Source organism: Protopterus annectens, chromosome 2.part1, assembly GCF_019279795.1.
Source record: "Protopterus annectens isolate FY-2018-M chromosome 2.part1, PAN1.0, whole genome shotgun sequence".
NCBI classification, from domain to species: domain Eukaryota; kingdom Metazoa; phylum Chordata; order Ceratodontiformes; family Protopteridae; genus Protopterus; species Protopterus annectens.
The window spans coordinates 95,572,945-95,588,032 of NC_056729.1; the positions used below are offsets into that span (position 1 = coordinate 95,572,945).

A 15,088-nucleotide genomic window follows, 5' to 3' on the forward strand; every position below is an offset into this window, starting at 1 on the left:
GTAAAGCATTTGGTAGCAGCCTCAGCTAGACCATCAAGAACAAAAATTCTAGAACAGCTCTTTACTCCTACTCTTAATCATTTGCAATCTATCTCTCCATATGTTTATATCATACGTAAGCAATAAAGCATGCTGGGGTATGTACTGAGCAGACATTACCACAGTTACCTAAACATTTGTATGGCACAAGACCAAAGATCAAGTGTCTTAAGAAGTTTGCATGTGTGGTATTTTGTTAAGACAAGAACGTAACACACACTATTGTATTGATAAAATGTACTATGTTATGCATTTACCTTTGCTGTAGACTTATTTTCAGGTGTGTCTTGAATATATTTTAAATATCCCTGTTAGCCAATCAGACTACTTGGTTTTATGACTCCATTTTGTTGATGTGTACATAACATACACATGGATATATGTTATTATCAGCAGCCTCTCATTAGAAATACAAATCCAGGAGGGATTTTGGAAAAGCATTAGATGATGTAAGCTAGTCAAGGAAAATAATCTGATTTACCCATATCACTTTTTTCTTTTACTTGATTTTATACCCCTTATAGTCCAACAGTCAGCATCAAGCTCAGTTTTTTTTTCCCTTTACGGTAGTTTATTGCTTATTTCAGCACACTGATGAGGATGTCAGGATTCTAAGGAACCTTGAGGAAGTACCTCAGAAACTGGGATGGAAAATTGTCAATGATTTTTTAAAACCACAGGTTTATGGCATACAGGGGAACAATGGACCAAAGTATATACTTATACACAGTTTTGATATGAAGCTACATACAGAAAATGAATCAAATGAAACGTCTGATGGTTACTTAAGGAATTGTTTTAGTAACAAAATGTACTGAATTGCCATACATACTTTAAACTATAGTCCCTTGTGCACAAAGGAAACAATGCTTATACAATATAATGAAATGTTGGTTCAGCTTTTACCTTACCCTGAGATTATGAAACAAATTAGATAAACACATATAAACAGTATACAATTTCATGTGCTCACTGCTCAAGTTATATTCTACAACAAATACATTTCAACTGTCTATGTCACTGATTTCTGTACCTAAAAACAAAACACATGATGGAAAGAGGGAATAAATGGGGAAGCATCTCAAAAAAGGAAAGGCAGTTTCTGCACACCAAAATGAATGTTCATTCATTGTGCTTTGGCAGGAAAAGTAGCTTTTTGAAAGAACGGCTTCTGATAACCTCTTCATGAGGGGGAAGTCCACTTTCTTCCACAAACTGTGTGAAAGCTCACATTTTGGAAAGCGTTCCATGCATTATGATAACTGAAAATCTTGAACTATAAAAGAAGAAATAGTTTGTTCTTCATTCTTTATCAGTCACTTAGATATCCTGTGAAATTCCAGAGAATATCTCAAATGCATACAGGTTGCTATCCGTATTCACTTTTCTTGCTTTAATCTTTATTTCATATTTGTGAAGCAGAAGATGACTTGCATTAGAAGAACACAACTGTCTTATGATTCACTGAAAGAAAATAAAAGTACAGTCAGAGTTTACACTTCAATGCAGTAAAATGTTAACTTTTTCATTGCAGCAAAATTGTAACTTCAAACCATGTTATTTTTCCAGCTTTTTCTCAGTGCCCCTTATATACTGAACAGATGAAATTTCCTAGGTCTCTGTGCCTTCTGTTATTTATTTATTTATCTTTCCACATTGTCTATGGAGTTCTTCTGTAGGATTTCTGTTCTCTCTTTACTATAACTTTGTGGATTGGCTTCTGACTACAAGACAGTCAAAAAGTCTTCCCCCAGTATTATAGTTCTGGACTCAAAATACCTCTAAGGTCCATTTTAGCAATAACTCACAACATTATTTAAGAAAGGTAATCAATTTCTTTCTTAAATAATGTAATTACATAATAGCAATAACCCAGTCCTGGATGTGAGTATCACAGGATTTACCCTCGGTTGGCATGCTTTGATCATTAAGGTGAAGCCTGCGTGATTAAATAAAGACAGGCGTGGGTAAATCCTGTGATACCCACATCCAGGAGTTAGTTATTGCTATTATATAATGACATTATTTAAGAAAGAAATTGCTTATTTTTTTAAATAATGTCATTGTATAATGGCACCTTAGTGTTCTTCCATGGTGTCTTCTCTTTGCTGATGCAGTGCTCACGCATATGGGAATTACATTCCCATGCTTGCACAGTGCATCAATGCAATGCAAGAGAAGTGATTGAGAACAGATCAACTCTATTGCTTTTTTTTTATTATTTAAAGAAAATAAAAAAATAATTTGAGGGATAGTGCAAAACGATGAGGAAAATCAATTATATTTCTGTTTCTTTCATTTTACAGAATGTACCTGATTTTTCATATTTTGCTCTTTCCTGACTGGTATTGAACATATGCCAATATAACGTCTGGCCACTCAAGGGTACTTCAGTGGCTGGACTTTTTTCTGTTGGTATATGCTTGACTTACAATGAGCATGCTGGTTTGGGCTGTCCAATCAGCATGCTTATTTTTGAATATTAATGATCTTTTATTTTATAATTTCCATGTGTGCATTTATACCGCAGTGTTACCGGACATTCCTAAACTATCCTTATGTTACTCCTCATTTGTCATTATACTGAACTGCTTAGCTAGAATTTCAAACAGAGAGACTCCATCACCTTTCTGTGCTGCCTCACAAAAAGGGCACTGAGTTAATAGAATATAGCTTGATAAAATATTCTGTCTATCCAATGACAGCTTCAAAATAAAGTGACAATCTACCGTGGTGTCAACATTTTACTTAACACTAACATGCTATCTCTTCTTTATCGTCATTTTTTCACATTATTTTTGTATTTTTCCTGTAATTTAGAACAATTAATAAAACATAAAAAGACGGTTTATAAAGACATGCTATAGTAGAACATCAAAGGCAAACAGTAATTTTAAATTACTGTAGTTTATTTTCATTTTAAAGCATGCATTTATAACCCTGTTGTATCTTGCCTCTAGGCATAATGTTAAGCAACTCCTTATTTTTTGTTTCTTTTTTGGAAAAAAGTGCCCCTCTTCCCTAATTGTAGCACTTCATTTTATGATTTGTCTTGCCACATGAGGAGTGCAGTCTCTTTAGTTGCACATATCTCTCTCTCTCTCTCTATATATATATATATATATATATATATATCTATATATATATATATATATATATATATATATATACATACATCTATATATATATATATATATATATATATATATATATATATATATATATATATATATCCACACACACACACACACACACACACACACAAAACACACACACACACACACACACACACACACACACACACACACACACACACACACACACGTTCACTACATCTAGCTATTTAATAAGTGCATATATTTTGATATATATATATATATATACCAGAATACCGAAAGTGCAGTTATTTGAAACTGCATTTTGATGAATCGGAGTTTACCAAACCGATGGTAGTTGTGGTGTGGTGTGTTTTTTATGGTTTGTTATCTCTTTAAAGTGCAGTGTGGTCTGGGATTTAAACAGGTGGCTGATGTATGGTTATGTGTGGAGATTCAGGTAGATTATTACTGTTTAAGGGTTTGGGGTAGAAATTTGCTATTTTGCAATTTTTTGGGATGTGTTAAGATTAGGTTGGGGTAGGTAGGTGAGTGTGTGTGTGTATGTGTGTGTGTGTGTGTGTGTTACTGTTGAAAGTGGTGATTTTAGTACATGTGTAGTTTATGTGCTACTAGTGCATGTAGGTATGACAGTGGGCATTGGGAGTGTAGGGCTCGTAAAATTATGTTTGTTGTTTTTTTCATGTTAGTGCGACCTCAGATTTGGTATATATAAGTAGCAGGGATGTGGAGGGCACAGTCCCCCACATGGAGGATGCAGGGGGGTTTTCCCCCCTGCAAAAACATATGGTAGTCTTATCTATTAAGAGTTTCTTAGTGTTTTTTGTTTTTTTATGCTGGGGGAGGGTTGGATGTTGGGTTTGTGTTTCTGGACGTTTGGTATTCTAGTTTCGAGATACTTAAATTCGAAATTTCACTATTTCAAGATTCAGAACTGGAGCTATACACACACACATATATATATATATATATATATATATATATATATATATATACATACATTATATATATATATATATATATATATATATATATATATATATATGCGTGTGTGTGTGTGTGTGTGTGTGTGTGTGTGTGTGTGTGTGTGAGTGTGTGTGTGTGTGTCTACTTTAAAACTGAAAGTGCTCTCCTGGACATCCTTCTAGTGGATCGTGCTGCTACAGCTTTTATTATAACATTGACAGGACGCTACTCTACTTTACAAGTGAATGTATGTGCCTCTTTCATGGTAAACGTGCTCCTAAACTTTTACATTTATAAGCTACTTTGTACTTTACAAGTATTGACAAAATAGCTGAATATAGCGCCCTAACACTCACTAAGCCAGGGGCAACAGTTGCATATGACCCTCTTGTAGCCTCCCCTCATTCTTTCAGACTAACAGACTTCCCTCCAGTGCCTCCCTTCAATACTTCTTATAGTTTGGTGACCCTGTTCCTCAGAAGTGTATTTGGACCCAGGGCTTATAATTCCCTAACAAAAGGATAACTTTGACCCTCTATCTTACTACCAGACTTTTCCTTTGGAGTTTCACAGACTAGTGCATGAAATTCTTATTTGACTTTCAAAAGCTAATGCAAGTACTTTCTTTAATTTATCTTTATTGTAAAGCCATCCTATACTATTTCTCCTCTATTCTTAACTTAACTGCTTAGTCTCTACACTGATACTGATTACTATGCACACAGTCTTTCTCACCATCCTCTTTCTCCTAGCAATAACACACTACCTTACCTCCTACCAAACCATACTTAATGGTACCTTAACTACACCTTCAAAATATACTTCCTCTCACACACTTCCCACCTATCACTACAGCCCACACATATCCCCAAGTAGTCACCACCACGTTATTTTCTTACCCCCCTCTGGATGACTCCTCACAATCTCTACCAAATCACTTACTACAAATAGATACATAACCATTCTAACCAAACTAAATAAACTCTTAAACCATATTAGCCATCAACTGATCCTAGCTGGAGTCATACACCCCAACCCAGGGCCAAACCCTTGCACAAATACTCCGTATTTTCTATTTCTCTCACCCAACCAATCTTCTGTCTCTAGACCAAAAAATAGCCTTCTACTACTTAGCTTAAATATCAGAAGCATAAATAACAAAGTGCACCTACTCCATGTTTTGATATCCATATATTCCCCTGATTTACTATCCCTAACTGAAACATAGTTAAAACCCACAACACCAGACAGCGAGTTCATCCCACCTGGGTACAATGTATTATGAAAAGATAGACTATCCAAAAAAGAGGATGGGGTAGCATTACAACCTAAAAATGTGTACTGTTAATCCTCCAGTCCCTTCCTTCAATACTTCTGAACTTCTCCTAGCCAAACTCAAACTTAGTGACAAACAATCAGTCAATGTTATCACTGGCTATATACAACCAGGCAACAATATTCCCTCTCTGGAATCCCTCCTACACTGGGTTAATCAAAATATTCCTCAAGAAACCATCATCCTAGTTGACTTTAATATTGACTGGAACACTTGCTCAACCACTAACCCCACCAACCATATTAATCTCTACAGCTTCTCCTAGTCATTCAATCTAGCACTAGGCTAGGACATGCTAAAATCAAATAAAGTCTCCTAGATTGGATCATGATAAGTAAGACTGGTACTCCATACCAAGCAGGAGTCCTTCCGGACACCCTTAGTGACCACCAACCCACCTTCTTACTAAAATACAAAATCCATGCCAATTCTGCTCCACTAATACAAACTACCCGGAACAAAAATAACTTTGACCCAAACCAATTCAAACTCAAACTAAAATATCATAATTGGAACATACTAAAAGAAGTATCCATAGAAAAAGCTGTAATCCAATGCAACAACAATTTTCTAAAAATCCTAGATGCCCATGCCCCACCTCGTACCACAAAACTCAAAATGAATACTGCCCCCTGGATCACCAAAGAGACTAAAAATAAGATTTCTCAAAGGAATGGAGCTTGGCATCACTAGAGAGCCACAAAAACTACAGCAACTAGAGAACAATTCCAAAAACTTAGAAACGAAACCAGGATAAAAATAATTATTTCCTACATCTGCAAAACAGGCATCAAAAGAATCCCAAAAAATTCTGGGCAGGAATAAATAAACTACTTCACCCTGGAAAACCCTCCACCCCATCGCCAACCTCTACAGGCGAAATCACCTACATACCTGAATCATTCAACAAATACTTCATCGAAACAATCTCTAAACTAGTTCAGCAACAACCCACTACTACTACTACCAATATCCCCAAACCTGCAGTCAGTCCCCAAACTACCTTCCAATTCCAACCCATCCCTACCAATTATGTCAAACAATTACTATCCAAACTTAAACCTACTACCCTAGCAGCGGATGGCATCCCAGCAGAATACCTCCAGTTGGCTGCTAATGAACTTGCCTACCCAGTCTCTAATCTACTTAACAGATATATATCAGAAAACACCATCCCACTTATTTGGAAATCCTCCTACATCATCCCTTTACATAAAGGTGGAACATCCACTGACCTCACCAACTATTGCCCTATTGCCATCCTGTCCCCACTAGCAAAAATTCTTGAAAAATGTATACATTACCAAGGTATGCTATACCTACTTAATAACCAACTTCTCTGTCCTGCCCAGCATGGATTTCACCCTGCCCACAGTACAACCACAGCCCTTCTTTCCTTTACAAACCTCATCAACCAAAACAAGCACTTAGGTAAACTAACATCTGCCATATTCTTGGACCTGTGAAAAGCCTTCAATATGGTAAACCATCCCAAACTACTCCACTTCCTTACTAATCTTGGCCTTTGTGATCACGCGCAAGCCTGGTTCCAAAACTATCTACATGATAGGCAACAAGCAGTTCAATGGGACAACAACCTATCCTCACTGCTGCCTATTACCACAGGAGTCCCAGAAGGGTCCATTCTGGGACCCCTTCTATTCTCAATCTTCATTAATGATCTCCACAGCATATGCCAAGATGCAACTGTTATACAATATGCTGATGACTCAACATTAGTCTGCTCAGCCAACAACCCACATGAACTCATTTCCATTACCCAAAAAGCCTTTCAAATTACAGAAACCTGGTTTCTTAACAAAAACCTATTAAGTAATCCCCAAAAGACCAAACTGTTGCTATTTAAACCAAACAAATCCATCTCAATGCTCAAAACATTCAATATTGTGCCAGAGATGGGACTATCATCTCTCCAGACACTGATACTAAGCTGCTAGGAGTGATCATTGACAACAACCTCAAGTTTGATGTACATATAAATCAAACCATTAAAAACATTCACAAAAAACTGGGCAGTCTTTATAAAAACAAACCATTTCTAACCCAACCTGCTTGAATAACCATAGCTTAAACACACCTCCTCTCCACACTATTCTACGCTGCTCCCATCTTCACCAACCTACCCAAAACTAAAATGGCCAAGCTTAACATCTGCTACAATCAAATTGCCAAATTTGCTACTGGTGCCCCTACCGTCATTCACTAAATCAGCTTAACTGGCTTGAATTGCCAAATCTCTTCTCATTCCATCAGCCCTCTTTCACCCAGAAAATCCTACTACTTCCTGAAAACCCCCTAGCACTATCTAAGCTACTTAAACTACAAACTAATACCAGACAACTTCACTCTAGTGATAAAAGACTAATCAAGGTGACCAAAAGCAATAACACAGCAGGTGACTCCCTCTTCCCTAACTACATTGGTAAAATTTGGAACTCATTACCTTCTGCTATTACCTCAGCCAACACAATGATTACATTCAATAAGCTGCTAAAAAAACACCTAAAACTCGCATGGCTATGCCCTTGCTACCCACCAGTTGACCCATATCATACACACCCTCTGACCCACTGTCGTGTTCCTTTTCACTTCTATCCCTTCAAGAAGAATCGTGACTCCTCCTTATAGTGACTCACTTGCAAACACCCACACCAACAGTCTGCAATTATACACATTCCTACTTTAAACCCAACCACATCTCACAAAACTAACCCTATCATCCACTACCAAAAGCACCTTTTTCTTACATTTGTCTCAATCAGTGTTATTACTGGAAACTAATACATTCTATGCACTACTTTACTCTAACTTAAACTATGGAATTTTGTTAAAGCTTGTGACTACCAATGAATATTGTACTTTGTAACTTTAAAACTATGGAATCTTGTTAAACCATGTGTTTTCCTATGAATACTTGTTTGCTATGTAGAAACTTCATACTTGTTTGTTCTTAATCTGTGGAGCTTTTCTCCCTGGAGCCTCCTCTGAAAATGGACATGTATCCAGTCGGACTCTCCCGGTCAACAAATGTAAAATAAATAAATAAATAAGATTGAGCTAACTCCTGACTGAAACTTACAATATCAAGGCCAGCATGCTGAAAATGCATAATAACGAAAGCCGACAATACCAAAACCCAAAATATTGCATATTGCACATAGCAGTATAACATAGGATGTACCTAGAGAAAACATTGATGGATGTTACTTATTATGCACTGTACTATAAACAACCTAGTCATGCTATCCTGCTATATGCGATATTTTGAGTTTCAGTACTGTTTGGCTTTTGTTATTATGCATTTTCAGCATGCTGGTCTTGATGTTGTAAGTGTCAATCATGTGTTAACTCTATAAATGAATGCAGAACCCCGGCTTGGTTTGCCTGTAGCTCTTTAGCATCTGCCTTCCAAATCCTTCAGTAAAACAGATTTTCACCACAAGGTTCACGTTAGACCTCAGGTATCGTGACTTAGTCTCTTCTAAGTCTGATTAAGGTGAAATTCCTCAAGCATCACTAGCTCAAAGAAAAATATACTTTGGAACATAACCTTGTTCATTGTTTTTCATAGGAAATCAATGCCTATGTGATTTCTAAGTGTGGGCCGGCAATGATAAATTTCTCAATGATAAATTTCTTTCAGGAGCTTTCTCCCTTCTATGAATTGGTGTGACCTTGGACTCAGTACAAGTTTGGTGGGGGAGGTTTGCCATCCACAACTGTAGGGGGCGTAGGAGAGCTTTCCTTTCACTCTACTCTGTTTCCAGCATTATTGTCACTATTTTCAGTGCTTGGGATTACAGAAATTGGAGCCTTTCATAGTGGAAACTCTAACGTATGCACATAACACCCATTCCTTATACAATGTCATATTTCAGCGTGACAAATTACTGCACAACACGCATTCCTGTTCAAGAAGCAGCTAAGCAATGATGTTGCACAGTTTAGAAACAGCGCCACTGAAAACAAAGTGAGGTTCTCTGGTGAAGAATAATTTAATAATAAGTCAGGGAACTAAAGAACACTTTTTCACAAACAAGTGTGATTTTCCTTATTAAGCAAAGAATGAAAGAATTTAAAAGAAAAGAAAAGAAGAAATGGTCATCCACATACTTTAGTTTCTCACCACCTGACTGAGAATGCACTACTTCTGAATGTCAGTACACTTAATTGTAGCTAATACCTCATTGTCAGATTTCTGAAATAAAGAATATCACCCTTTAAACTGCACAAACATTACAAACTGCACAGACTGCAACCATGTTTTAATAACTGAAGCCCCCTCCTTCTCTAACCACTGTACTTTCCTACTACAACCCAATTTAGAGCCTTTTAAAGTGAAAATGTAATCAGTTCCTTAGTAACAGATATCTAAGCAGTGATAATGACAGGTGCCTGATCCCACCATCAAGTCATTGAGATAAAGAAAATAGTTCTTTGTATTCCTTCCTTTCATTGGTCACTACAACTGAAAAACCCACCAAATGTCCGCATTATACTTCTTAAACTTTTTATCATGCAAGACTTTATGTTTTTCATACTGAATTTTGAAATCTTCAGTAACTGAGACTGACAATGAAATGACGTAGTCTCTATTTATTGCATTATTTTATATGCAATGTTCAAGAAATGACCAGAAGTAAACATTTTTTGCAACAGTATGAGCCTTTTCTTTTACTATATTCTCTATGGTACCTCATTTCATCAATTATGTCACAGTCATCATGCTGTTAATCCCAAAGCCAACTAAAACTAGGCACCAGAGAAAACAATGAAATGCCCGAGATGATAAAAAATGCTTATTAACTCAGAACTAAGTGCTTTCATCTCTTATAACATACGAATCTGGGGTGAAATGTTATCAGATTCCCTGCTGGTGCCTAAATTTAGCTGGTTTTGTGCTTGGAATGAAGTGGAATGGTTTTACTGGATAACTAATTTCAAGGTTATTTTGCACTGTAACTCCGAGGCACCCTTTAAAGTAGAATTGTGCAGTGGCAGTGTGATAATACACAAGGAGAGATCCTGAGATAATGCTGAAAATTTAGTCCAGAATTGCTGATACTTTTTGAAGTATGAGTTTAAATAATATTTGATGAATATGCATTTGTAACTTTGACTTTTTTAATTGGTTTTGTTTTAAGTTTACAAAATACTGCCTGGGATATGGAACTGACTACAAGTAGGAAGTCTTAACACAGCCACTTTTTCCTCCTCACTGTAAGTCTGCTCGATTCCTAGATGGAAGTATCACTGAGATTTCTCTCTAGCAGGGACCTCAGCATAGAGGATGGTCTTGCCATCAGATCTGTATCATAATACATCAATCTGAGGAAGCGGTGAATGCTAATCAGGCCAGCAGCTCATAATTTACACTACTGAATGATTAAGAAAGTCACTCAACAGCTCTTGGCAGTGAAAAATGTCATTGCTGTAGGAAAAAGTGAAGTGTAAGTAAGTTCTGAGAAGACACAAGGTGTGAGGGATGTAGGTGCTTGTGTGTGTGTGTGTGTGTGTGTGTGTGTGTGTGTGTGTGTGTGTGTGTGTGTGTGTGTGTGTGTGTGTGTATGTGTGCGCGCGCTTCTGGATGCCTGATTGTGTGCATGAATGTAGGAATGGTGCCATTGTCAACACAATACAATGGCTGCTAGACAGAATACTATCGTCATCAGATCTGGCAGCACTAGTGTTAGCTAGTATGCAATGCAGAGACATGCTACTAAGACAATGAGCTATTTCTCATTGCTGCATAGCTGCCTGCAAATCACATTTTCTCATCATTTGCAATAACTGATCTACTTGACATAAGCAATTACCATGAGTAGTGAGCCTTTTTTCTGAATCCTGGGGGAGGGCGACTTTAGTGATATTACCAGGATTGTCATAGTTTCCTTATTTGGCTCACAGATTAAGGTAATAAGATGGATATATTAAAGAATATATAATAATGCACAAGTGTGCTAGTCTTATGTTTAATGTACATACCCTACTAAATTTAGACATTTTCCATATATGAATGTGAAACGGTATATTTGTTGGTCTAAATCATATTTGTGACAGCTGCCACTTCTCAGGTATAAGCCAAAATGAGATTTTTTACTCCAGAGGATTTTGCTCTTGTTCTGACACCTCACCAAGCACCAGTCTTTGCTGCCTCTATTCATGTAGTGTTGTAGCAATGCTATATTATAGTTCTGAACTGACATATTTTAATCTTGCCAAAGTTTTATCATTTAGTTTAGTGAACACTACCTTGTGGCTTGACGATTGTCAGTATTTTCTCTGAAAACAATGTATTGCAGTACACAGATTGTCCCTAATACAGTCAAGCAAAACAACAAAGTAATGTCCTTGTAGTAGTGATCTTCTTATGTAAAAATCAACACATTGCAATTACATATTTAAAAGTCTCACACTTGACATGGATCACCACTGCACCACCAAAATGATGTTTTAGTCAGGTTCAGCACATCTCTGTAACATAAGTGAGCTATTCCATTTTAAACACAGCTAGATCCCTGACATGTCATAGAGTCTATAAGATGTATCACTATTAATGCTACCAGACATTTCCTTCTGTCAGCTATCCAGCTTTAAACAGCAGCAATCTCTTCTGCAGTTCCATGCTACTCATAGAAGACATCATCCTAATTTCCTCAATTTCAGATATTGGATTATAGGAGGTTACAAAGATAATGACCTTAGAACCTTTTTAAGCCTAGCTATTCATGCCCCAATTTTCCTATAATCAATGTCCATGGGCTGGAATGGCTTTGATATATGCCTATGCCTTAGATCATCTACAAACTGTCCCTGTCCATAAGGCCCACAGATGACAAGCCAGGGGTGAATTTGCGATTTCTCATCCATTGGTCCAACTTGTGTTTCAATAGGCTTAGGGAAGAGCTCTGTTTCACATGATGGGAAAGTCTATTCCAGAGAAGGGGTAATCTCTGAGACACATACCTGTCCCTCCAACATGTTTTGTTTATGTTACAGACAAGGTTTAGATCCTTATATCAGGTAATTCTCATGCTGTTTGTTTTGCAAATGTGTAGCAAATCCATCAGGGCTGGATCAGACAATGCCTTGTAGGTTAGGCATAGATCAGCCTTCAGTATTCTGTAGAAGACTGAGTACAGGAATGGGGTTTTGAGGTGATTTGTACAGGACATATTATTTGCACCCTGTATTCTTTTAGTGAGGAACTTCAGGTGCTCCTCCAGCTGTTGGAAATGTCTGGTCAGGTACATGCCGAAGGGTGCATTACACTTGATTACTGGTCTGATGAGGGCTGAGTATAGTGGGACTATGATCTCTCTCTTTGATCTGGATGCCAAAACTTTACTTATAAGTTGCAACACAGAGAAGGATTTTCTTACTACCATGGATACATAATGATCAAAGTTCAGGATAGTCAACCTGAGTTCCCAAGTCCCTTATCACTGGGTCTACTCTTAGCATTGTGCTGTCAGTGTTGTAATTTTCAGGGGCGGTTGTCTTCCCAAAAGGTATGATTATACATTTTTTACACTGAGTTTTAGGCCATGATTTTGGCACCAGTTATTTGTCTGTCAGATTTTCCTGGAGGATAACTACATCTTTGAGAGATTTGGAGATTCCACCCAGCTTGCAGTTGTCAGCAAAGTTGGTCAGCCAAAGACCCTCTACATTTGCCTTAACTTCAGAGAAGTATATTGCAAACAGGGGAGGTCCCAGTCCCGAGCCCTGTGTGGCACCACTAGTTACAGGCCTCTTGGTGGTGGTGGATTCCCCCACCATAACTTCAAGTGTCCTAGCTGTGAGCCATCTGACTATCCATTAGGTGACATTTTATTTACTTATTTATTATTTATTTGACATTTGATTACCGGAAAAGTCTGACTGGTTACTTATTTATTTAGTATTTATTTATTTATTGACATTTGATTACCGGAAGGTCTGACTGGATAGAAAACTTTTTTCAGTGGAAGCTGGGGAGAAAAGCTCCAAATTATTACAACACATTTTAAGAACAATCGTTTTACAATCTTCAGAAATAAAACAAATACATCTGCAGTTTAAATAATTATAACAAATCAAACATAATAAAAAATCAATACGAGGTATATGACGATCATTTAATATTTAGAGAAATTTTAGACAGTCTGCAGAGAAATGAAAGGTAAGTTAGTCTAAGAAAAAGAGGTTTAAGGAATATTTAGAGAGAAAGTCAGGGAAGAGAATTAGATAGCAGTAAAGAAGTAAGCGAAGTGGGGAGAGTAAGGAGGTGTAATGAATGAATATTATTTGTTCACATTTAGGGATATAGTTTATCCTGGTTTTGAGCAAGAACAGAGCCAGATCTTAGCTAGGAAGTTTTCAGAACGGTTTTGAAAGATGGGACAAAGGTTATAGACCTGATGGTTACAGGTAAGGAGTTCTGGGCTTTAGCAGCCTTGTATGAGTACAGACAATGCCCAGCAGATTTGCTAGGTTTGAACACAGAAAGGAGTTTTTGGTCACTGGATCACAATGACCGACTGGCAACATAGTTGTGTAGAATGTTTATGGTATGGACAGACAGATGGATGCTGGATAATTTTATAGACATAGGGATTCATGCCTAAATTTGTTAGTTTGTCTATAATATCTGAGTGAAGTATTGTGTCAAATGTCTTTGCCAGGTTAAGGTAGGCAGTAAGTACCATTTTGCCATTGTCCATGGTACTAGTGACTTTCTTGAAGAAGTCTACCAACTTTAGTAAGCATGAACTGCCCTTGACAAAACTGAAGTGAAGATTTCCTATGTCTTGGCTTATCAGCTCCACAATAATTCTTTCCATGGCTTTGCATATAAGACCAGTTAAACTTATGGGTCTTCAGTTCCCTGGGTCTGTTGACGGTCTGCCTTTGTGTGGAGGGATAACAGTTGCAACCCTCCATTCCCTAGTGTAACACTTGTACAGCTAAAAACAAAGGTGTTTCAGGCACCAAAACAGATACAAGTATTTAACTACTATTAGTTATAAAAATAAGTAGAGTAAATTACATCTGTGAACAAACGGTAAAGAATAATATTTTTATCAGATACTGGTTTCAGAGAAAACACAGCACTAAGTTTCCTTCAGAATCTTGACTATTTTTCTCAGAGTACTTGTGGAAGGGTACTTGCAGGGTAAACAAAAGCTCCTCTGGGGAGATTTCCTATATAACTGTACATTAAACCACCGCTGTACCAAATCACTTGGCTTCACCTACAGCATGCAAGTGGCCATGTTCTTTCTGTAGATTTTGTTTAAGCATACCTGTGGCATTGGGCGTTAAGGTACTTGTGTACTCTGTGATACTGCTCACCTGTCAGATATTATTCTTTTAAGCAGAATCATCTGGTAATCAAATATAAATAAATCAATTAGTAAATCAGTTAGTCAAACAATGTAAAAATAAAGATGGTTGACAATTTATTGGAATACTGACCCCAACATTTCACAGGTAAGTTTAGGACATGAAAAATGACGTGGACATTAGCAGGGTTGTCTACTGTTAGCAGTTTGAGAGATGGTGCTATCTAAACGTCACCTGCAATGAACACTAGAACTTCGCTTTCTAGTCCATGCAATAGACATGC

General features: G+C 37.2%; 1 protein-coding gene across 2 annotated transcripts in view; it reads right to left on the reverse strand.

The window, feature by feature from the left end:
* Positions 1–814: 814 nt before the first annotated feature.
* The window catches only part of TMEM154 (transmembrane protein 154), a 479,239-nt gene continuing 464,965 nt past the window's right edge, over positions 815–15,088 (reverse strand). For both annotated transcript variants that reach the window (XM_044062046.1, XM_044062045.1), the window contains one exon: positions 815–1,503. In XM_044062046.1, coding sequence (XP_043917981.1) covers positions 1,475–1,503 — 29 coding nt within the window. In that variant the 3' untranslated portion in view covers positions 815–1,474. The remainder of the gene's footprint in view (positions 1,504–15,088) is intronic.